This window comes from Capra hircus, chromosome 23 (genome assembly GCF_001704415.2).
Source record: "Capra hircus breed San Clemente chromosome 23, ASM170441v1, whole genome shotgun sequence".
NCBI classification, from domain to species: domain Eukaryota; kingdom Metazoa; phylum Chordata; class Mammalia; order Artiodactyla; family Bovidae; genus Capra; species Capra hircus.
Genome location: NC_030830.1, coordinates 21515031 through 21539217, shown reverse-complemented (window position 1 = coordinate 21539217; position 24187 = coordinate 21515031). Strand labels below are relative to the sequence as shown.

Below are 24187 nucleotides of genomic sequence, written 5' to 3'. Positions count from 1 at the left end.
CTGGATTTGGCCATGTGATTTACTCTCATCTAGGGGACATTAGCAAGCTTGATGAGAATAGAGGCTTGACAAGCACTCATACCTTGGAGCTTGTCTTCTTGGATTACTCTCTGTGGAAGTCAGAGCCATGTAAGAAGTCCAGCCACCCAGAGACAGCCATGCTGTGAGTATGTCAAAGCCAGCTACATAGCAAGCCCACACGGAGAAGCAATGAGGTATCATACACACAAATGAAGCTTCTTGAGTCTTCCAGACCAGGTACCAGCCACCAGCTAAATGCAGCTGAGTGATTCCAGCTGATGCTATACAGAATGGAATAACCACCCAGCCAAGGCCTCAGTCAGTCTAGCCTACAGAATCAGGGGAAATAACATATTGTTTTAAGCTACAACATCATGCAGTGATTTTTATGCAGCAATGAATAACTGCAACCAAGATTTACAAGAGAAAGGGAAGAAAGAAAACTGCATTCTGGAAATAGTGAATCTTATTTGTCTACTTTTGGAGTAAGCTGAGTAGCTGGCACCCAGCAAAGAAGTCAGTCTGATATTCTGTCCTCAAGTAAACTGTCCAGGGATATCAAATAAAACAATTTTTGTTGTTTACTGATTCTCAAGAAAACCTTGAAGGTTTACCTACAGAATTTATTGTATAATATCTGCCAATGTCCTTCTGTCAGTAGTTTTGACTTTAATTAGTTCAAGTTGAACAGTGTCTCTTGTTAGAATTTTATAGAAGAAAACAGAGATTGGCCAACACAAAGTGGCCTGCAGAATCTGAACCCTCCCTCTGCCAACCCCACCCTAACTTCTTTTCTTCTGTTAAAACAGCATCAATGACATATATACACTACAGTGTGTAAAATAGCTAGCTAGTAGGAAGCTTCTGTATAGCATAGGAAGCTCAGCTGGGTACTCTATGATAACCTACAGGGATGGGATAAGGGGGTGGGAGGGAGGTTCCAGAGGGAGGGGATACATGTACACACATAGCTGATTCATTTTGTTGTACAGCAGAAACAAACACAACACTGTAAAGTACTTATACTCCATAATAACATTTAAAAAAGAATAAAATAAAAACAGCATCAGGGACTTCCCTGGTAGTCCAGTGGTTAACAATCTGACTAGCAATGCAGGGGATGCAGGTTCTACCCCTGGTCGGGGAACTAAGACCCCACATGCCACGAAGAAACCATGCCACTGCTGAGCCTTGCATGCCACAGCTAAAGAGTTCAAGTGCTGCCAAATAGATAGATATTAAACAAAATAAAACAAAAACAGCATCAGTGGCATCAGCAGTTTGTCTGTCCAGCCCTTTAGTCAACAGTCAGAGCTACCTAAAAATGGACTATCTTAAGGCTCAGGGCTTTGCAAACATCCCTGGAGGCTGAGTTCCAACCATGGTACTGTACCAAGGAGGCAAGGGTGGAGGGGCACTTGGGAGGCAGGGTCCTGGAAATGAGAGCTACTTCCCAGGGCCAAGTGGAAACTGGGATCTATCTCCCTGAATGGTGGGACTAAGAGGATGACAACAACAAAAGACAAAAAGGACAAAGAAGAGGTTAACTGGTGACAGAGAAATGCAGACAGAAACAGAGGAAAGAGCTGAAACATTCACAGAACGGAATTACACAAAGTTAAGCAGAATTAAAATTTATTTGGAAGACAGAGTGAGTCCATCACTGGTGACTGGAGCTCTGAGGCTGCACTTTCTCCTCAGGAAGCTGGGCTGGAATGGGGTGGGCTGTGTTTGGCAAGGGCTGTGGTGGTTTGGGATCTAAGTAGATGAGCAGAATTAGTTTTTGAAGACTGGCACTTTCCACCCCAACCCAAAACTCACCCATTTGTCTTCTGCAGCTCTCCGTTACCCACTGTCTCTACTCCCTGGGTTAACCCCCATTTTCTCAACCACCTCTCACCTGCCTGGTTCCCCAGCTGGGCCTCGGGCCGGTCTCCCCAGAGCACATGCCTCGGGTCGTTGAGGAACCGCTGGCTGCGCTGGCATGTCAGGCAGGTCTGTACAGTCCAGCGCTGACCCTTGCAGCCTGGAATGCATGTGGGAGAAAGAGAGTGCCCAGGTTTAGGAGAAGAAAAGGTCTCCTGAACCCAGTGTTGCCTCCACTGTTTTCTAGTAGGGATTCTCCTCCCTCCCCACCTTGAACGCAAATTTGATGGTGTCAGGTCCCTGAACAAAGTCTATCATTTTCTTGGCACCCTTTAAGACAAAGTCCAAACTCCTTAACAAGACTCTTCAAGATCTGCCCTGCTTCCCTCTCCCACCTCAGGTCTTGCCCTTGCCCACCTCAAAGCCTGCCTCCTGAACTCTCAGTTCCTTGACAGCACCACAGGCTTTCTTTCCTGAGGCCTCACAAATGGCAAGGATTTCCATCTCCTACTCCCCTGCCCTTATAAAGAACCTCACCACCACTGGTTTAAGTAACTTCGTATTCTACTCCCCTAACTGAAGCATTTTTCTAGGCTATTCTAATCGTTCCTCTTAGTCCATCCCATGAGACCATATTTCAATGAGAATGTTGATTCTAGAGCAATCCCTGACACATCTCAGAAAAATAATTCTTAAGTGAACGAATGAAGATGCGAATCATCCTCTATGATGTCAAATAACATCTATTATCATGGCCGGGCGAGGCTGCCTCTCAGGGCAACATCATTTTTCTACTGCCCAGATCTGTCTGTCCAAGTAGAGTTAACAACTCAGAGAAAGCCACCGACTCCAAATCCCACACCTGGCACGCGTCTGCCTCGAGAAAGGGATCACTGCCCGTCCCCTCCCCAGCCCACAGGTGTTCCTCATACATCCCACCTCAGCAAGAGGGTACTTACGTCTCTGCCGCTGGGTGCAGGTCAGACCAGGGATGAGGAGGGAAGAGCAGCCACGGCAGAGAGTTCGCTTCACCGAGGGGTCCCTGGGGGCGGAGGCAGGTGGTGGTCCAGACGCCCGCTCTCCCTCTCCAGTCCTTCCCCGGTCCCGCCCGCTGCCGGGCTCCATAACCTCTCTTACCGCCGTAATACGAGCCGCTTTGCTATGGTCCTCTCCGTGTGGCAGTAAAACCTCGCTAGCGCCTGGTTCTCTGGGTCCTGTGCGAGGACGCAGTGGGCGGCCTGGGGAAGTGAGCCGTCACTGGGGGCCCTCCGCATTGAGTTCCCCGCCGTGCGTGCGCCGCGGACTCACCTGGTACAAGAAGCTGAGCCTCTGGAGGGCCTCGCGGTCTTTCACCGGCCCCGCCATCCGCGCCGCGCGAGCTCTCCACACGCGACCGTCCACAGGCCCCGCCCCAGGATAGCCACGCCCCCGGCGTCCGCGCGAGACCTCCTGGGAATTGTAGTTCCGGGAGCGATGCGCACTCCTTTCTTTCTGGCCTTCCTTTCTCTGGCGCCACCCTATGGCCTCACAGACCCAACTGTTCGAAAATCCACCCCGCCCCTGCAATGAGAGTCCAGGGGCCTCCTCCTAGTCTTTCTCAAGCCAATAATTACATTAGACGGAGACTGGAGAAGTTAGTTGAGCAGAAGAGTCTTAAACCCCTAAACATCGTCAGGACAGAAGACTCTTCTTTTTAGGCAGATAGGTTGGGAGATGGTTAGGTGCAGTTTATACCCAGCTAGATTTTCTGCCCTATGCTCCTGAAGACAAAGGCAGATGCCTGGAAAACCTACAGACAGAAGCAGCAGGTCTCCCTTTTTTAAAAAAAGGCACTGGTGCCAGTGGGAGTGACGCTGGAAAGGATCATGAGGGTAGTGGAGGGAGGGAAGAGGGCTCCTGGCCCTTAGAAAGCACAGCTTCCTCCCAATCTTTTCCACTTAGCAGATGCAGTGCTGGCCACAGTAGGGGATCCTCATTAACCCCTAGTCTCAGGAACTGAGCACAGAAACCTTTCAACACCATCCCCCTGAAGAAACATCCCCTGTAGTACTTCACGTCCCTCCCTTCACTCTCTGCCTCTCCTTTCCTGTTTGACCTGCTGCTTCTGCTTCATAATACCACTCCTTCCTGAGGTTAGAAGTAGAGGGACAGAATATGCATAAACCCTGAGACAGGGAGAGGGTAGCAATGTCAGGAGAGCATGAGAATTCTCTCCTCTCTCAACCACCACCCCCCACACCTTGCCCCAATCAGGACTCCAGTTTGAAAGAAATGGCTGAAATTTCCTCTCAGATTACTTTCACAAAGGCCTCCAGACTCAAATGAGGCGTATGATTAAAAGGCAGATATGCCCAGGCCCACTCCAGACCTCAATCAATTACTGAGGGCAGGCACCAGGAATATGTTTTTTTTTTGAGGCCAAACTACAAGGCTTGCGGGATCTAAAGTTCTCCCACCAGGGATCAAACCCAGGCCCCCAACAGTGAAAGTGTGGAGTCCTGACACTGGACTGCCAGAGAATTCCAAGGAACATGCATTTTTAAGTTTCTAACACATCAACAGAGGTTATTGTCAAATTACCACAGGACACAAGGATTACTTCAGTGGATCCTTTGTTCCATATTATGTTTTACCAACCAAAGCATCTTGCCACAAAGAACCACAGTCAAGGCACAAAGGTAAGAGGAGAGTCTGGACGAAGTCCTGTTGAGGTGGTAGGAGGAGCTGAAATGCCCTCAATAAACTGCAGTTTCTTGTCCTAGTCTTCTGTGAACCCAATTAGCCAGTAGCAGATAATCCAGTCATTTTAGTTTGGTTTGGCATGCATTGCGTTACCTTTTCTGTAACATATGTACCATATGGGTTGTTTATTTTGGCCTAACATTAAAATGATTTACATTCTCTGATAGGAGAAATGGCAAAACGTGAACGATGGCAACAAACAAACAAAAAAACCGGCTCTTATGAACACTAGTTTCAGGCTAGATACACACAGGCCAAAGGAAGTTGCCTGTATGGCTCCTCCCTAAACATACTACCCTCTTCTACCCTGTCCCCAGGGTAAGGAAGACACCAGTTTCTTTCTCCCTGTCTGGCTTGGATACCTTAGCCAGGTAACAAGGCTGACAACTTGGGAGCAGCTACTTGGAGGCATTCTTTAAGGCCCGGGCTTTGGATAGGAATGCTTTTCTCTTTCCTCTAATACCTGACTCCTTTCCAAGTTCCCTTGGGGAAGCAGTGAGAGGGTAGACATGTCTTGCATGATCTCTGGCATCTTGCCCCTCCAGATGAGCAAGGTAACAGCTCTTGGAGACAAACAACTACAAGAAGGGAGACGATAAGCCAGGCCTGCTGAAGATGGAGGCAGGGACCTGGGTTCTCTTTCTTCCTACTCCCTCCTCCTCACATTCCTACCTCTGGCCAATCCTACTCATAATGGAACCAAAGAAACCCTTCTTTCTTTAGCCCTCTTTCCTGACCTTCGTTCTAAACTTCTTGATGCGCAATCTCTGCCCTGAAAATAACTCCTCAACTTCTAGACCCGTGAGAACAACTGTCATTCACCTTTATTTCAATTAGAGGTACAAAGACCCCTGTGATCTTCCTAAAAAAGAAAAAAAAAAAGTCTATTCTGGGTCAAAGAACCCCCTGAAAGGCTGTACAGGGGTTTCTGTTTCCTCCTCTGGTTTGAGTGAGTCAGACCCTTCCACAGACTTTCTTCTGGAAAAGTCTCTCCTTCCTTCCCAACCGGTCCTTGTGCAATAGCAAACCCGATGGACTTCAGGGGAGACCACCCCCTGAGAACCAGCTCTCCACCCTGTCAGGAGGGAGACACTGCAGTGCTCTCGACCTAGTCCAGTCCTACCTACTCCTCCATATAAACCATTCGGGAAACCACATGGTTCTCCCACATGGTTCAGAACCAGAACCAGGCAGACACGAAGACATTCCAGCAGGTCACAGGAAGGAAGGCCCGTAGCTCTTGACCCTGCCTCACCCTGATGATTCCCATGCCCCGACCTGTCACTCCCAGTCTGTCGGGGGCCTGATGGTGAGTGGTGCAGCATTCTTCCGACCGGCCCGGATGCCTGGATAGAAGAGGGGCCAAAGTTTCTCAGTAAAAGTATCAGTGAAGGTGTAGATATGAGAGCGGTCTGTGACGTTGTAAAAAGACAGTGTGCCAGCCTCATAGTCTAGGAATATGCCCACCCGCTTAGGTTTCACCTTGATGTGCAAAGGGGTAAAAGGCGTGGTGGTGGCTGCATACTTGTCCCCGTTCCATAGCCGCACCCGCCAGTAGCCAGTCTCAGGAAGCGGGGTCAGTTCACCCTTTCGGCTCACGGAGTCCCGGCACACACCCACTGCCCAGTGGGTCTTGTCGCCCACCTCCACCTCCCAGTAGTGTCGACCTGAGGTGAAACCCTCAGTAGCCAGGACGCAAGGGTAGAAGGTGAAACGCCGTGGTGTATCAGGGAGATCCCGGAGTCTTGTCTCCACGAACTTGACGCTCTTACGATCTTCAGACAGGACTAGGTTAGGATGAGCAGTTTCAGGGTCCAGGGTCACATCCGCTGGCGGGAGAAGCCACAGTGGGGAGCTAGATGAGGATGGGAATAGCTAAACGCCCCCGCCTCACTCTTCCAGCCTGCCTTTACAGAGCCTGCCCTGTGAAAGCCCCCAGAACCCCGTGGTTTGGTTAACCTTCTCAATCCTCAGGGTCACCTAAGGGAGGGGAGGGGCGGAGGGAAGGGAACAATGGCTTCTGATCCTGGCCCTAAAATAAACAGGTAATGATCTCTTGACTCTGCAGGGGCTGGTGCTTGAGGCTCCTGCCTGGTCATCCCTCTGTTCCTCAGAGATCATCATGCATCTCACTGGGTGGAGAAGTACAAGGCACAGACCAGGGGCCAGAAACGATGAAAAATGTTAAGAAGGATACAGAGCAAGAGAGCATTACAGTCTGGCAATAGGGTGACAATGTGTCTGTTTTCCTGTAACAGTCTGGCTTATGCCTGTTTTCTGAGTAAGTATTAATGAGACTCCCTTTCATTCTCAAGAGGAGACCAGTTTTCGGCAAATTATTTAACCTCTCTGGGTCCCTATTTAGAAAAATGTGGGACTAAGAGGAGACCAGTTTTTGGCAAATTATTTAACCTCTCTGGGTCCCTATTTATAGAGCAGATGACACCTGAGGCTCCTCACTTTGAGTTCTGCAACTCAGAGTGAGATTAGAAGCCAGGTAAAGGAGTGGATGTGGATACAGGCATGAAAAGTGACAACAGGGATAACTGAAGTCCAGATAAAGTAGGACCTAAAGACTTCCTTCTCTCTGTTGATTTCCTTTGCTAGTTTCCTTTTGGGAACAACTCACCAATTAGCTGTTTAAGGATTTTCCTTAGTGCAAAGTACTGTCGGGGGAAATTGCTGAAGTTCTTTTCCAGCTCTATGGATACTGAAGTCACCTCCATGGTCTTCACCTTCTCACATCTAGGAGGGATGGGGAGATAGGGGAAGAAAGGGCAGGGTCAGGGGAAGCTCCAGCTTAGTCACTATTCAGATGCTGTCATCTTTAGGGAGAAACTAAAATTATTCATCCTCGTACTTTCTCCTCTCTCAAGACAAGTACTCACTGCTTTCTTTTGCCTATCTATGGAAAGAGAGATGGTCCCCTGGACAAATCCTTAAGAATGAGTTTTAGAACTTTCTGGAGGTACTGTTATATTTCATGCAAAGAGATAACACCCCTACTCCCCAACCCATTCCTCCTTCCATCTTGTTTGGACATGATTCCACCCACAGGCCCAGGCAGAATCTGGTTCTATTACATTATGTTGGTATCTACCCTACCAAGGAAGTCCTGATGCTCAAAGGGTAAAGGGGAACAGACTAGTACTCCCAATCATTTGTTCTGTAATTGGCTTCATGGATGCAAAAACCCTTCTCCCTTTTTCTACCCAAACACTGCATGACTTTCCCATTCTTACTCCCCCAGCTCCCTATTGCAGCCCTAGTCTTTAAGCCAAGACCTAACTCACTCGAAGAGATACAAGAATCACTTACTTTTCCAGGGTACTTTTGACATCCTAGAGGAAGGAGAAAAGAAAGCAATATTGGTCCTGGTAGTCAAGGGCCCTATAGGCAAAAGGTTCCCCTCCTCCCCAAAGTTCTAGAACTATTAAACAGGCACAGGACAAACTAAGGGTCACAGTGCAAAGGGGACTAACTCCAGAGGGATCTGAGTACATCTTTCCCAACCTAACCCCCACCTTCAGCTCTCAGTCATCATGAAACTTGGTAATTGATGTCACTTCCAAATAGTTTCCTGTGTGTTTGTCTTTGTTCCTCAAGAACACCGGGACCTCAATGCCAGGGATAGGATTGTGTCTGCTCTTTGCTCTGTCCCCCAAGTACCAACCACACACCTGCCTCCTCGAGAATCAGTAGAGATAGTTCTAGATTGCTGGCATAGGAATGAATCACTCTCTCCCATTGTGGTTTGGTATCCCTTGTCTAGTATTGGTTAATAAATATTTATAAGTGCGTGCCAATCCTGATTTGTGAATACTTGGGGTCCAGAAGACAAAGAAGACAAATCTCTGCCCCGCCAAGGATTTCCCAGTTTAATGTGGAAGGCAGAACACACATACATGAAAGGACATGAGAATAAATACCAAGCAATATATAACATGCAGATAAATATACAACGAAGCCTCGCTGATTCAAATGCTGGTAATGTGATCTCTAAGATAAGAAATATGTTTCCTGGAATCTTGCTAACGCCATTCATTTGCTTAAGAAAACACACTATTTCAAACATTTTAGAGGCACTATTTACATATCAAAAGCAGCATGTTACTATACATTATTTCAAGTGTCATCACACTATATTTCTATTCTTTTTGAGCACTAGGTAAGTCAAGTTCCAGGACTTAAAAGTAACGGTTACTGCATTTTACACAATTTTTAATGCATAGATTTTTCACTAATTTAGACTAGACTGCCCTCTTCTCAAAAAATTGAGTTTTTTCTTTGGTACAAATTAAGCACATAATTGTTGACAAGACATAAGAACACAGAAGTGATCAAAAGGGATGTGAGAAATCAGAGAAGCCTTTCTGTAGAGAAAGATCCTTTGAGCATGTCTGGAAGAAAGAACTGGATTTAGAGAGGCAGAGTGGAGGAGTGAGCATTGCAGGCTGACAGAATGACCTGTGCAAAGCTAGACTGCGCTCGGCCTGAGTGGCTATGCAGGGGCAAAGGTCGAACCTTAAGCATCTCGAAGCCCGACTGTAAGCACTTGCCCTCCACCTCAGCAGCCAAGTGGGCGAGGTCCCGGCGCTTGTCTCCAAGGTGAGCAGCATTTTCTCGGAGGCGCTGTAGAATGTCCTGTTCCTCTTCCTCCAGCCGTGAAAGTAACACCTGCTGCTCTTCATCCAGGCGCCGGTGAAGCTCTTCAAATTCCTTTAGGATCTGCTGTCGGCGACTCTCCACTAGTCTCTGAGAACAGAGGGTGGGTGTTATGTTTAACAGGGTCAGTGGGGCATAGGATACCTTTCCTCATGCACCATGTGTATGAATTCAGACTTCAAGTGCCATTGGAAAGAGTTTAAAAGGACACTCATGTTGCTCTCCATTGATATTTCCTTCTGTAAAGAATGGCTCCATCCCCATTAGCACCCTTACTGATAACTTGGGATGAAGATCATTGAGATAAAAAAATAAACCAATGCTGAAAAAATTATTTTATTTACTAAATTAACTTCTAAAAAAGCTATACTTTTATGTTTTAGAAAAAAAAATTCAAGACATAAGAACTCAATAATATGACAAGTAGTATTACAGAGATATGGCTGTAATAATAGGACAAGTACTGATAGCAGAGATACCTCTGCTATTTCCTACTCTAAGTTCTAGCTAACGCAAATTGTGAAGAAAAGGAAAGCACAGATACTCGAAAGTTACAGATTGTCATCATTTGCACGCTGCAAGACATCTACCTGATAAAAACCAGAGATGGAAAAACTGGAAAAATATCAGAATCAGTAAGATTTTAGTAATGGACTGTTATAAAATATAAATTTAGATTTTGGGGCTGAGCCTGCTAAACAGTTTCAAGTCACTTCAGAGACTGACAGTTTACACCCCAGGAATGGGTTATAGATGTGAAAAAATAAATGGGGCATTGGGTCTGGAGGTGGGGATGAGGGAGAGGGAGGAAAGAGAATTCAAAAGGTCACTGAAGGAAAGTTGGTGATTGGTGACAGTTTCTGAGACCACTGAAATGATAATTTACATTAAAAAAAAACACCCACACCATAGTTCTATTCAAGCATTTAGCAGGTTTTTAAACTTTTTATTTCCTTCTCCGTCCTTTATCCTTAAGAATGTGATCAATAGGAAGAGGAAAGCTAATGATTAGGAATAAGCTTCATTTTCACAGATTTTTAGTGTTTCAGGACAATAACTTTTTTAAGTTTACCTTTGCAATCAAAATTAGTTCAACTTTTTAAAAATTCAAATGCTTCTTTTTAAAATGCATAAAGGACTAAGGTAATAATACTTGCTTCCTATTGAAATGTTGTCATTGTTAAAAAACAAACAAACAAACAAACTAATTTCCACTAATTTCAAACCTGTGCTTAGTTCTTGGTAATCCCTAAATCTCATTTATTTCTTCTGGAAGGCTTTAATGACATTGAGTTTCTCTGTCATATTCTTGGGAATTTGCAACTGTACTTTTTGTGTCTGTTGTTTCTATTTTCTCTACCTGACAGTAAGCTCAAGGACGGCAAGGACCATGTTTTTGGTCATCAATGGCCCGGTGTCAAAGACAGGGTGTGGCCTATACTGGAAGCTTAATAAATATTTATTGATTCCTGCAGAATTAGTATCTCTGGTTTTGCCACATACTGGCTGTATGATCTTGGACTAGACACTGATCCAAGTTCTGTTTCCTTCTGTGTAAACTGGGGATAATAAGACTTATCTTATAGGGTATCTAAGTTCACTCTTGCCTAATAAGCTTTGCTGGACTCCCTTCTCCTTTTCTTGTACCTTCTCTATGTTCCACTGGGGCCAAGTCTAGCCTGATCTCTTAGAACTTAAAACTGGGCAGAACCAAGCCTAAGACCTAATACAATACTTTAACTTTGGAATGTCATGAACACCTAATGAATTAATGCCCTATTATTACTGTTACAATTAATACATGTTTCACTGTCCAATAGAAGAAATAAGGCAGGTATCAAAATACCAGTCTACAAATATGATAATACTATAGAAAAGATGTGAAATTGTATGAAAATTAAGAAAGCGGATTTCTGAAGGGTCAGAAAGGCTACACAGTAAATGGTTTTCATTTTAGGATGGACAGGATACTATAGGTAGAAGATGGGAAGGGAAAGAACATTCTAGGAAGCCATACTACCTAGCATACTCGAGCTTATGTGAATTAAGAGAATGTGGTTCTAATGTGACTGGGGGGTTCTGGGAGCTCTTGGGCAGCTTCTTCATCCTTCCTCCCCAGTGCACCTTCCACATTCTCCAGCAGAGAGCCTCCTTCCTGCTCTATAAAGAAAAGGAGACCAGCGGCCATCAACTCCCTCAGCTCACCAAATCCTTCACCCCTTATATCCTTCTCCTTAATTCTTAATCCATTAAGAATGTACTTAAACATTCTTAAGTACAATGTTTAATGACAATCAAGCTTAATAAAATATCATTGTTTTTGAAAGAGCATTTTTTAATAAACCAAAAATGTTGGATTAAATAATGCATCATTAATGTTTAGTTAAATAATGTATGGCTAATGTTCAGGGATTCCCTGGTGGCTAAGATGGTAAAGAATCTGCCTGCAATGCAGGAGACCTGGGTTTGATCCCTGGGTTGGGAAGATCCCCTGGAGAAGGGAATGGCAACCCACTCCAGTATTTCCGCCTGGAGAATTCTATGGACAGAAGGAACCTGGTGGGCTACAGTCCACAGGGTCACAAACAGTTGGACACGACTGAGTGACTGACAATGTTCAGTTAATTGCCTGTAGGGCAGGCCTAATGGGACTGCCTGCCTTTACCTTGAGTTCGCCAGGCTTCTTCTCCTCAGCGGACTTACAGCGGCTGATCTCCTGCAGCTTCTGCTCCAGGGGCTCCAGGCACTTCTGCAGTTTTTCCTGAGGTGTGAAGTAGGAGAACAACATTTGTGGTTGGCTGGTACAGCCTATGTTCAGAGCCTAACCCAATTGTTTTAAACTACTTGCTTCCTATTCATCTCAGTTCAGTTCAGTCACTCAGTCGTGTCCGACTCTTTGCGACCCCATGAATCGCAGCACGCCAGGCCTCCCTGTCCATCACCAACTCCCAGAGTTCACTCAGACTCATGTCCATCAAGTTGGTGATGCCATCCAGCTATCTCATCCTCTGTCGTCCCCTTTTCCTCCTGCCCCCAATCCCTCCCAGCATCAGGGGCTTTTCCAATGAGTCAGTTCTTCGCATGAGGTGGCCAAAGTATTGGAGTTTCAGCTTTAGCATCAGTCCTTCCAATGAACACCCAGGACTGATCTCCTTTAGAATGGACTGGTTGGATCTCCATGCAGTCCAGGGGACTCTCAAGAGTCTTCTCCAACACCACAGTTCAAAAGCATCAATTCTTTGGCACTCAGCTTTCTTCACAGTCCAACTCTCACATCCATACATGACCACTGGAAAAACCATAGCCTTGGCCAGACGGACCTTTGTTGGTAACGTCTCTGCTTTTCAATATGCTATCTAGGTTGGTCATAACTTTCCTTCCAAGGAGTAGGCGTCTTTTAATTTCATGGCTGCAATCACCATCTGCAGTGATTTTTGGAGCCCCCCAAAATAAACTCTGACACTGTTCCCATTGTTTTCCCATCTATTTGTCATGAAGTGATGGGACCAGATGCCATTCAGTTTTCTGAACGTTGAGCTTTAGGCCAACTTTTTCACTCTCCTCTTTCATCTGACCACCTCTTAATCCAACTCCGTTCCTTGCTCATGAAGTGTCAACTTCCTACAGGTCCCTCCTCCTGCCTCCAGCCTGTCTCCATGCCTTCCTTGCTTGCGAAACTTTAACTGAATCTCACTGTGTCCAGCTGTCACCAACTCTCTGTTCTTCCCTAGCCCTATTCATTTTCTAACAAGGAACTGCCTGTACTGACAGGCAGTTATGTACCCTTATGTACCCTGATATCATTCTTCTTTTTTTGGCCACATGGCATGCAGGATCTTAGTTCCCTGACCAAGGATTGAATCCCTGCAGCACTGGAAGCATGGAGTCTTAACAACTGGACTGCCAAGGAAGTCCCTGATATCCTTTTTAAAATTTGTTTTCCGATACAACTCTAACCACTTGCAAATAAAATAAAATCTTGATTATTCTGTGAACTACCATAAAGTCTTGTTTGTAAGACTTCATTAATATAATTAGGCAAACTACTTGATAAAGTGCTAAGACAGTAAAATCTCTAGGTCCTATTACTCAAACATTTACCCTGTGTCTCAGCAGTAAGTTAAACGAGATGCCATGTTACCCATTATCTGGGGAAGATGAAAACAGGCTGGTTTAGCTGTTTTCATCTAAATGGTTGGGATGGTTTAGAATGGTTGGGATCATTCTAAAATGATGTTACCTGTTCCCAATACCAGTGGGTAAATAAGCGGTGTGCTGAGCAGGGGGACAGAATGAAGGAACCAGACCATTTTTTAGTTCTTAAGTCTGAGATTCTCTGTGTGGTTTCATTCATTTATGAAAAATAGGATACATTCTAAGACCACACATACTCAAATGTGTTACAAAAGTCAAGAGAGAAATTTGGGCCGTACTTCTTACTGCTCTTCTTCATGCGTGAGGACAATCAATCAGACGGGACTATGCGCACTGCACCCCCTGACCCTCACCCCAGTACGTAGCTCTGTACCTCCAAGGGGACTACAGAGTGAGCACCAGAGACTGTCTTGCCCTCAGGAACTTACGATTCTCTACCCAGGGAGTCGCCCATCCTCTGGGCTCCTCCCTCTTGCCCTGCATTGACATCAAGTGTCTGGTTCCCTACCTTATACTCCTGTGTGGCATCGTCCAGTGGCACGACGGTGTGGGCCCGGTGGGTGTGGGAAATTGCACATATCAAACACACAGCCTCCTGGTCCTCATAGCAGAAGAGGCTGAGGGCCTCATGGTGCTGGGGGCAGAGGCTCTCATCTCGGATCTTCCGCTTGACGGCCTGCAGCTGCTTAGCAATTTCCACCATACTGCCCAGCTGTCGATTAGGCCGGAGACTGCGGTAGCGGGATGTCTTTCGACATACAGGACAAGGGAAGTCCCTCTCTAGGTCCTCCCACCAGCGAGTGATGCAAGCTTTGCAGAAGTTATGCCCACACTCAATGATGACAGGCTCCTTCAGATACTCCAGGCACACAGAGCAACTTGCCTCCACCTGTAGGTTCTCCAGAGCTGCAGCTGTGGAGGCTGCAGAGGCCCCGGCCTCTAAGAGACTTGTCTCTGCCATTATTTAACTTGAGGTTAAGAAGAGAGAAGAGAAAAAAAAAAGTTAGTTGGGGGGGTTAATTTTTTTGCATCCCTGGCCTGACATTTACCCCTAGGTTAAATCCTAACTCCAGACTTAGCACTGTCATGGTATTTTTACATCTTCTCTTCCCCTAGTCAATCTCTTTGGTTTTTCCATTTCCCAAAATTGTGACTCCCACCTATGAGCAAACTACCACACAACCCTCAGTCTCATCTTTCACCACTGCCTTCTCTTGTTAGAAGCAGACGCTTCTTTCAAGTCTAGCCCAGAGTATTCATCCTGATCCAGGTTCATTCCACTAGTATCGTACAGTTTCAGAAAAATGTATTCTTAGTTTGACATCTTTTTCTAATAGATGAAAAAAGAGTATGGGAAAGTGAAAAGTGCCTTAAGAGTCAAAGCATTAAGACTGCTTAAATCAAGAATATTTTAAAGTTTAATGCTACAGAAGAGTTCTACTACAATAGCCCACCGAAGCCTAAGCTTGATTCTTTGCCACTGTTCCCTCAGTCTTTCAAATGGTAAATATTGGAATGAGTTAGGCAAGGGTAACAACCTCTTCTTTTCAGAAAAGTGTGACATTATGCTTCCCTTTACCAGGCCTAGAGGAAGGGTGCACTCATCATGGAATGAAATGATTCACACAACAACTGTTTCCTATTTGTGTGCATTTGGATGTTTGGAGCTGCTGTAAAAGTGATAAATTTACAGCAGCTATACCAGAGTTTATTACTGAGCCCAGGGCAATAATTTCTTGAAAAGAAGAGTTGACAAATTTATTCCAAGTATTCAGTGCTGACAGGAGTCTTTTGAAATAGTTGTTGATAACTAATTCCTTGGATATACTGTACTTCCAACTAACAGGTTCTGGGTGGTCGGGAATTAAGAGAGAAAAGTAAACTGGCAATCAAAAACTCTAATGAAGCCTCAAAAGAACTGGAAATGCCCCTGAGAGATGTATAAAGCAGAAGGCTGGTCTTCCGTTCCATCCTTAAAACATAACCGCTATTATCCATGAAATATTTCATTTCTCTACCCCTTAACCTCTCTTTGTAAGGAACCCAACAGAAGAAAATTTAGTAAGTCTATTTATGTGTTTAGAGAGAAGTGGCCATGTAGTGAGTTGGGTTAACAATGATTATTTCTGTATATACTGATGGCAAACGTGAAAAGTGTTTAATTTGGAGTAGGAACTGATAACATATTTGGACCTGAATTTCTCCCTCAACCACGAGAGAAGCTCAATTAGATGATTTTTCTTTACCTACAGGAATCCAACTTCGATCAGTAACACTTCCCTTTTCCTAATCTAGAAATTAGGTGGTGGCCTCGCCCGAGATGAGTTGAACTGTATGCTGAGTTAGGGACCAGGATGGATCTAGACTGGCGAAAAAGTAGCGTTAGAGAAAGATGGGGAAAAGGTTAGGGAAGTATGGGGAGAGGGCTTGGAGCTACAGCATTAGTGAGGCCTTGGGTCATTTCCCCCCTATTCCTCGTGTCTCAGTAGAAGGGCACACTTCAGAGAGGTCCTCATTGTGTTTCTACCACTGTTGGGGGGTCCCACCTTGCGCCCCTTTCCTGAGCGTGGTCCACAACTCGGTCCCACCCCCGTCTCCATCTTCTCCCGCCTGATCTGGCGCAGGGGGGCTGGAGAGGGGGGAGAGGAAACGTCGTTGTTGGCAGGGAGGGAGGGATGCGTGTCCAGGTGAGAAGGTGTGACGTGAAGATGGGATGCCCGCCGCTATGACGCAGCCGAGACCCGCGGTGACGGCGTCAGAGTTTCACCCGGGGAGGCGAGCGGCAGCGGGACGGGGTAACGGCGGGGTAGCCAAGCAACGCCGGACGCGCTGACGTCGCCGGGGCGGCAAAACGTCCGCCCGGGCCTGAAACGGGCGGAGGCAGCTGTGGTTACGTGCGGGGGACCGGTGACGCAGTCGCGGGGCGCTAGGACGCGGCGTGCGGAGCCGGCGGGCGGGGGCAGGCCCCAGGGTCCCGGCGCGGCGGCGGGACAGCACCTACCTTCCCGGCTTCGGGTCCGGGAGTGCGGGGCGCGGAGCCGCCGGAGCGCTGCCTCCCTCCTTCCTCCTCCCCCCGCCCCCGCCCCGCAGCGCGACACACAATACTCGCCGGAAGCGGAAGCCGCGCCGAGAGGCTCGTGTCAGTGGAAGCTGGGGTGTCGGCGGGCGACCGCGGGAGGGCCTAGCGGCGCCTGCCGAGCAAGAAGGCGGGGGGGCGGAGGTGAGGACCAGCTGGAAGAGTCAGGGGCAGGTGGCTGGAATGCGGTCGTCCAGGTGACCCGAGGAATCCGCTGGAGAAAGAGGGCCGCGCATGCGCGTGGCGGAGCGCTGAAGCCCATTGCCCTCAGGGCGCCTACGGGCGCCGGGGCAAGCGGTACTGTCCCGCCCAGGGTCCGCGCCCGGACTCTGGCCTGGCTCGGTTGGTTCCAGGTGGCGCTGGGAGCTGTCGAGGGCGGAGCAGGGGCGGGTTGAGGACTTTGAGCTACACTTCTCCTCTCTCCTGGCCAGTCTCGGGAGAAGGTGGCTCGCCGACTCGGCGGCCAATAATGTGGCGGTCCTGCTGATCTCAGCTGGCACGTCACTTCCGACTAGTTGCGTTTTAGGCTTTTAACATTCAAGGATTAGCTCAGTCCTGCCTTGGGATATTCCTTACCTTGTCCCTTCTAGGCGGGCTTTATGGAAATTATCTGCTGTCTCCGCTGGAGTGGGAGCCTCAGAAGAGCTGGTACTGCGACTCTGCTGCTCACCTTTCCATCCTCGGCTGCTTGCTCGGGGCCCGACTGCAGTGAGCGCGCCTTGAACTCGGGTTCTGAATGCGAGAGAATCCCGTCTTTTTCCAGTTTGGGAGCTGTGACTTGAGTTTCTCCGCAGGAGTAGATAGTGCTTGTATGGAGACTCCAGACTCCTGCGTTATTACCTCCTTACTTTCCTCTCCTGTTGCTGGAATCTTCGCAGGTCTGTGACTGGAGGACGAGGGTGAGGTGATGAGGCTGGAAGAGTCTGCTGATGGAGGTGTGATGAGACTGGGAGGAGGTGCGGAGTTGATGGAGCTGGGGAGGGTGGGTGCTGGGTAAATGGGTGATGCGGCTGGGTAGGAGTTAGTGCTCTAAGCGCAGACACGGCTGGGAGAAAAGGCAGCCCACCTCCCCTCTTCCCCCAATATTTGGCATACAGAATGCTGACTGGAAGAAATAAGCAAATTTTGGTGTCCCCTTCGAGGGGAAATGGGCATATGGCCCTTGTTCCTGTGTAAGTTGTGATGCTGTTTACAAACACTGTGCAGTGTTTAACCTCGAGCATCCTGGGAGCCAGGAACTATTTACTTGCAGAAAATATCTAATATGGGAGATATAAAGATTTAGAGTCAGACATGCGAAGGACAGTTGATCTGCTTTTACTTCACTGTTCTTTGCTTTTTGTTCACTTTTCTTTTTTCACTAGCCAGTGGTTGAAGATTAAATTCTTTAAAATTACATTAACTCTTCTCCACCCCATTATTTGATTGTTAGGAATTTTAGGAGCAGTACGTTTTCTATTTTACGGACTGCCTCAATTCGAAGGTAGTGAAAGCCATTAACTAGGTGGTCAGCCCTTTTGGCCTTGCTTTATGGGGAGAATGGTGAGGTTTGGTTCTGGCTTGTGAATTGTAACTTTTAAGGTGTTGGCTAGCACTTTACTCTGGCTTTCTGTTTGTAAAAACAGTTGTGGTACTAAGGAAATGATCAGGAGCAAGAACATTGCCTAGGAATATGAAGAATGTGTTGGCCCCAAGTAATAGATTTTTAAGTGGACTTCATGCCCAATAGGGCTTCCCTGGGGTCTCAGAGGTTAAAGCGTCTGCCTGCAATGCAGGAGACCCAGGTTCCATCGCTGGATTGGGAAGATCCCCTGGAGAAGGAAATGGCAACCCACTCCAGTATTCTTGCCTGGAGAATCCCATGGAGGGAGGAGCCTGGTAGGCTACAATCCACCAGTAGCAAAGAGTCAGACACGACTGAGCTACTTAACTTTCATGCTCAATATGGAAGAAAAGGGGGGGAAGAATAGGTAAAACTATAAAATTATAGTTTAGAAGTTTACTATACTCTACAGTTTATACAGTATGTACTATACTATACTATACAGTTTAGAGGGGCATAGTCCAATGTCATAGGCCAGGGGTAGATATTTTTGCTTTATTGGCCATACTGTCTTTGTGGTATGAAAATTGCATCAGATTATACTAAACGGTGAGCATTACTGAAGTTTGAATTTCATATAAATTCTCCACTTGTTTTGAAATTTTATTCCCTTTTTTATTTTACCCCCAATCATTTAAAAATGTAAACACATTTCTTAGCTTGTGGGCTGTACAAACACAGGTGGCAGACCATAGTTTGCTGACCCCTTACATAGAACAATAAAGAAGTACTCGGTATTTTTCAAGAGAGAATAATTGAGAAAGAGGGTGATCACAATGCTATGATCTCTTATTTTCATCTGCCTATATGATAACACACAAAATAATAAAGGAAATTTGAGATCTTAACACAAATTTGTATTTGGTATGACCTGTGAAACTTGATCACGTGAGAATTATGAATATACTAATAAGATACAAATACATTCTTTAAACAAGAAAAGGTATTCCTTGTCTAAAAAAGGGATTATAGTTCAGGAGAGGTGGAATAACACCGAGTTGTGGTGTTGATTTAGACCAAAGGATTTCCAGCACAGGAATATGCAAAAATAAATAATGTGAAGGATAACTCAAAAAATTTTAAATATACACTTTAATATTGTCTTTATATCAGGAAAGGATATATCTGATATATCTTTTATATAGAGGATCTTGTGGAACCATTGAGTTATATAAAGGAAAAGGGGGTTAATACTGCAGGTAGGAAACTGGTCAAGGCCGGATATAGGATATGGTAGGTTGAGGAGGGAAAGGGTTCAGCTGTCCGTACTGCTGAAATTCTTACTCAGAAAAAGGGAAAGCATCTAATTTTCCCCCACCGTTTTTTTTTTAAGTTATGAAAAATTTAACAGTCTTTTTATACTTTACATTAACAGTCTTTTTATACTTTACATTGGCTTTTCTGTTTCCAGTTCAATAACACTGGAGTTACTTTGTTCTTTTTAAAGTCTACATTATTTCTTCATTGTGTAGACGTATGATTTATTCAGCCATTTGTTTAAATAAGACATTTAGAGCCTTTCCGGGTGTTTATTTTTTGGCCACAGGGCTTGCGGATCTTAGTTCCCCAACCGGAAATGAAACCCGGGCCTTGACAGTGAAAGCGCTAAGTCTTAACCTCTGGACTGGCAGGGAATATCCTCCAAGTCTTATTAAAGGCTATAGTGGACATACTTGTAATATATGTTTCCCTCATTTTTTCTCTGATAATACTTGACGTATAAACACTGTATTAGTTTAGGTTGTACAACATAATTATTCGACATATTTGCACATGTATCTTTATATTGTCATAACCTCTGTACTAGTAGGACAAACTCCTGAAAACTGAGCTGCTTTGTGAAAACGCATGGAAATTTAAAATCCTAGTCATCTTTTCAGTTTCCTTGCCATAAGTTTGTACCTATTTATGCCCACACCAGCGTGTTATGAGATGAGCTCTTTGCTTATGGTGGAGCCAGTGTTGATGTTTTCATATTTTAAATTGTTTGCTAATATTTTTCATTAGAAGTTTTTAATGATTGCATAACAGATCTTGTTCTGCAGGTAATGTACATTTTCCAGCCTTTTTTCAGCAGATGGGCATTTACTTAATTTCCTTTATAAAATTTTTTTTAAATTTTGCTGCTGCATAAACAGTGTTAAAAGATTCTCTGAACGTTTGTCCTCAGGTGCTAGTGGATTTATTACTGTGAAAAAGGTTGGGTTGAAGGATATAATTTACATCAGCCCTCTGTATCTGTGGGCTCCTCATCTGTGGATATGGAGAGCTGCCGTTCTTCAGAAAGGACTTGAGCATCAGTGGATTTTGGTATCCATGGGGAATAGCTGTAGTACTAATTTTAATGAATATTTCTGTACTGATTTTTAAGAAGGCTATTATTATTTACATTTACATTGACAGCAGTGTTTGAGCTTTCCTGTTTCCCACATCCCCAAGAAGAGATGGTTATTATCTATGTTTTTATTTCTTTCTGGCCAGAAAAGAGATGTTTGGTTATTTGAATCCCATTTTTTTCTTCCTTAGTAATTTTGAGTATCTTTTTGTTGTTGTTTGTTTGTTACTGGGATTTGTTTTCTGTGCATTTCCAATCTTTGGCTGTTTTTCCTGTTGCATTGTCTGTCTTTTGCTTATCAGCGTATACATACATACCACACATGACACACTGTCCTCATTAAGAAATCCAGTCTGACCCCAGATTCTAATTTAATTTTCTACATTTTCCTACAATGTTTTTTATTTTTTACATTTAGATCTTTATTTTTAAAAATATGATGTAGCTTGAAATTTTCCATGAATAAAAAGTTGTAGAAATTAAATAAATTAAAAAAAAATGATGTAAAAGGAAGATCTTTTTTTTCTAGAGCAATGCTGTCCCATAGAAATGGAATGCAAGATACTTATGTAATTTTAAGTTTTCAGTCAAGCCACATGAAAAAAAAGTAAACACAAGTGAAATGAATCTTAATAGTATACTTCACCAACTTAACCCATTATATAAAAATATTATTTTTACATGTAATTTATTTTGAACAATTATTAAACTAAGTCTTTGAAATCCAGTGTGTATTTTACACTTAAGTCAAATCTCAGTTCAGACTAGGTGCGTTGTAGTTGATCGGAGGCCCCATGTGGCTAGTGGCGTTTGTTGAACAGCATGTGTTACATGGATTGGATGGATGGCTCGTGCTAGCTTCATTATTAAATAATCATCCTGTTTTTGTTGAATTAAATTTCACACTTGTCATACCTGAAGTTGTTTCATAGTGAGATCTGCTTCTGGATTTTTGATTCTGTATTCTAATCTATTTATCTCTTACACCAACACCACAGATTTTATTTCATTGAATTTTCTTAGATGTTCTTGGACATGTATTCCATATATAAACTCTAAATCAGGTTTTTTTTTTTTTTTTTTTTTTTTTACTGTTCTCTCCCCTCAAAGGAATTTAAAAAACCTATTGTGATTCTAAACAGAAAAGGGTTTAATGTATAATTTAATTTGGGTATAGTTGGCATTTTTTATATTGTCTTCCAGTCAGGGATTTGGTTTGCCTTCCATTTATTCAGGTCTCATTTTATTTCTTCAATAAGATCCTCATTTTAAAAAACAGATTCTTTTACCTTTTTTTTTGGGGGGGGATGTGTTATGCATGGAGATTTCTCCCCCAATTTCTGATAAGCAAACCACGTGCTTCATTGCTTGGATAAAGAAGAAATAATTGATATTTGACTATTTCTTACATCTAGACCCCTATCGTAATCTCTTATTAACAGTAAATTTTTAACTATAGAGTTTAAGTATTACTGGCACTCCATGTTTTCATGTGTTTCCCCAGCTCATTCTTATGCATTTGGCCAGAGAATCTCATTTGAGATCTGCAAATCTGTATGCTGAAGATTCTCAAAATTTGTTTCTGGCTTGTCTCTCTTTCCTGAAACTAAGACATCTGGAGCTCAACATGTACAACCTGAGGTTTTTCCCTCTCTCTTTTTCATGACTAATGTGTTACTAAGTTCTAGAAATTCTTAACTGCTGTCCTTCTCTCCCTCTCTGGAGTATCAGAGAATTTGTAGATATTTTAAAAACTACTGCAGAAATGAAAAAGTCTCACTATAGAACCTTCAGAAATAAATTCCCTTGCCCATGACATCACCTGTGAAGTTGCTGTTTTGATTTGTTGAGTCATTCTGGTGCTCTCACCAGCACCCCTTTCCATGTGCTAAGACAGTTACTAGCATTGGTATCTATCCTTTTCTGTCCAAGAAGATGGAAAATATCCTAAATCCTAGAGCATGTAGGAGGAAAACATGTATTCTGGGGGTTAATATATTGGTGTCCTAGGATTGCTATAACAAGGTTTCATGACCTGGTGGCTTAGAAGAACAAAATTTATTCTCTCACACGTCTGGAGGAAAACTGAAATCAAAGTGTTGGTCAGGTTGATTGCTTCTGGAGGCTCTGAGGGAGAACCTGCCCCATGCCTCTCTTCCAGCTCTTAGGTTTGCTGGCAGTCCTCTGTGTTCCCTGGCAGTCTTTCCCTCTCTACTGTCACAAGGTGTTCTTTGTGTGTGTGTGTTTGTGTGTCTGTGTCCAAAACTCCCTCTTCTAATAAGAACGCCAGTCTTTGGACTAACACCCATGTTAGTCCAGTATGGCCTTATTTTAATTTCATTACACCTACAGAGATCCTATTTCCAAAATGATTACATTCTGAGGTTCCTAGTGGACATGAATTGGGAGGGGGCACTATTCAACCCAGTATAGTATAATAGAAATAAAATTCACAGGTGTCGGACTTCCCTGGTGGTCCACTGGCTCACTGGCTAAGACTCTGCGCTCCCACTGCAGGGGATCTGGTTCTATCCTCGTTCAGGGAACTAGATCCCATTTGCTAAGACTGAGAGTTCGCATGCCACGACTAAAGATCCCATACTGCACTGAAGACCTGGCACAGCCAAATACAGAAACAAATCTTTTTTAAAAATTCACTGGTATCTTTAGACACTTCACCAGAGAGAAGTTTCCATGATGCTGCAATCTCCAGAGGTCCTCAGTGTAGACACTGAGTTGGTCAGTGAACTAGTCAGATTGTAGAATAGAACCTTGGCTGCTGCTCATTCATATGTACATGTTACTCATTCATATGTACGTGCTTGGTTATGGGAAGCTAAGAGAATTGGTACTAAGCAGAGGAGGTTGAAAATAGACATAAAGATGACTTTTCTAACCACTCATGTATGCTCTTGTTAGCTGAGCCTGGGACATTTGCCACTTTTGATCATCTGGCTCTGTGTCATCGTACCACCTTGCTCGATTACTTGGTGCCAAGGGTTCATACCAGAGGTCATCTCTGGCATCCTTCCGTCTGTAGGCAAAGCCTCTTTTCAAATCTGAGTGACTCTTCAGTAGAGGAATCATGGGATTGTCAAGCGCTCCTCCACTCCCCTTACTTGATAGGGACAGAAGAGGCACTTTTACCTCCTAGGAAAGAGTGCAGAATTTGGTTTTCTTGGTTCTCAAGCTGGCTGTATTTTAGGGAGGGGACCAGAAGGAGAAGAGTCAGCTCCTAGTACAGTGAGTATATAGAAGGTATTCTATAAATGCATGTTGAATTAAGGAATTTTTTCCTCATGGGGTAGCTCTTGGCGTAGTACATGGCTAAATGTTTACCTGTATAGTGCTTTGACTCCTTTGACTTCCAAAACAGCAGTATGTGGAAGTTCTCCAGTTCTCTCCAGTTCTCCTCACTGCCAAAGTACCATCCATCAGAACTAAGTTATTTGCAGTTCCCTAAATCTAGTGCCCTACTTCACAGCTAGATATTTGCTGTTTCTTCTGGATTCCTCCTAATCTTGCTCCCACCTCCAAGTTATTAACATTTTTCTCTGCAATGCTTCTGTACTTTTACAGTGTTCTTGAATTATTGATGTTTTTATATCTGTCCTCCACTAGACTGAGAGCTACTTGAGAACAGAGAGTCCTTGTTTTCCCGTCACCTCATAGTGTCTTGACACATGGGAAGCCTTAGTTCAAAGGAGGAAATCAAGGCTTGAAA

General features: G+C 44.6%; 3 protein-coding genes across 7 annotated transcripts in view; 1 reads left to right on the top strand and 2 right to left on the bottom strand.

Moving 5' to 3' along the window:
• RPP21 (ribonuclease P/MRP subunit p21) lies at positions 1636-3329 on the bottom strand. Of its 2 annotated transcripts, none has more exons than XM_018038839.1 (5): positions 3196-3329; positions 3025-3125; positions 2847-2929; positions 1922-2047; positions 1636-1779 (listed from the first exon to the last, which is right to left on the bottom strand). In XM_018038839.1, exons 1-5 carry the CDS (start codon positions 3250-3252, stop codon positions 1682-1684), a joined length of 465 nt encoding a protein of 154 aa, XP_017894328.1. In that variant the 5' UTR covers positions 3253-3329; the 3' UTR covers positions 1636-1681. The 2 variants fall into 2 exon arrangements, with proteins under 2 accessions (XP_017894328.1, XP_017894329.1); XM_018038840.1 differs by having other exon boundaries at positions 1640-1779; positions 3025-3101; positions 3196-3326.
• Positions 4483-16533, bottom strand: LOC102189637 (E3 ubiquitin-protein ligase TRIM39). 4 transcript variants are annotated; one of them, XM_018038822.1, is made up of 8 exons: positions 16451-16524; positions 15696-16078; positions 13958-14417; positions 11960-12055; positions 9154-9384; positions 7948-7970; positions 7259-7374; positions 4483-6458 (listed from the first exon to the last, which is right to left on the bottom strand). In XM_018038822.1, the coding sequence occupies exons 3-8, from the start codon at positions 14408-14410 to the stop codon at positions 5911-5913; spliced, it is 1467 nt and encodes a 488-aa protein (XP_017894311.1). In that variant the 5' UTR covers positions 14411-14417; positions 15696-16078; positions 16451-16524; the 3' UTR covers positions 4483-5910. The 4 variants fall into 4 exon arrangements, with proteins under 4 accessions (XP_017894311.1, XP_017894310.1, XP_017894309.1 ...); XM_018038821.1 differs by having other exon boundaries at positions 15996-16078; XM_018038820.1 differs by lacking the exon at positions 15696-16078 and having other exon boundaries at positions 16451-16533.
• Positions 17145-24187, top strand: part of LOC102188814 (BOLA class I histocompatibility antigen, alpha chain BL3-7-like) — a 37320-nt gene continuing 30277 nt past the window's right edge. The window contains exon 1 of the mRNA XM_013973994.2: positions 17145-17403. Within this exon, the coding sequence (XP_013829448.2) occupies positions 17262-17403 (142 nt within the window). The 5' untranslated portion in view covers positions 17145-17261. The remainder of the gene's footprint in view (positions 17404-24187) is intronic.

Excerpts from the sequence above, each read along its gene's own strand:
- RPP21 (XM_018038839.1), bottom strand. The coding sequence starts at position 3,252 with ATGGCGGGGCCGGTGAAAGACCGCGAGGCCCTCCAGAGGCTCAGCTTC. Across the intron at positions 2,048-2,846 it reads CTGCACCCAGCGGCAGAGAC|GCTGCAAGGGTCAGCGCTGG; the intron begins GTAAGTACCCTC and ends CATGCATTCCAG. Across the intron at positions 1,780-1,921 it reads CCAGCTGGGGAACCAGGCAG|ATCCCAAACCACCACAGCCC; the intron begins GTGAGAGGTGGT and ends TCATCTACTTAG.
- LOC102189637 (XM_018038820.1), bottom strand. The coding sequence starts at position 14,410 with ATGGCAGAGACAAGTCTCTTAGAGGCCGGGGCCTCTGCAGCCTCCACA. Across the intron at positions 9,385-11,959 it reads AGAAGCCTGGCGAACTCAAG|AGACTAGTGGAGAGTCGCCG; the intron begins GTAAAGGCAGGC and ends CTCTGTTCTCAG. Across the intron at positions 6,459-7,258 it reads AATCCTTAAACAGCTAATTG|CGGATGTGACCCTGGACCCT; the intron begins GTGAGTTGTTCC and ends TTCTCCCGCCAG.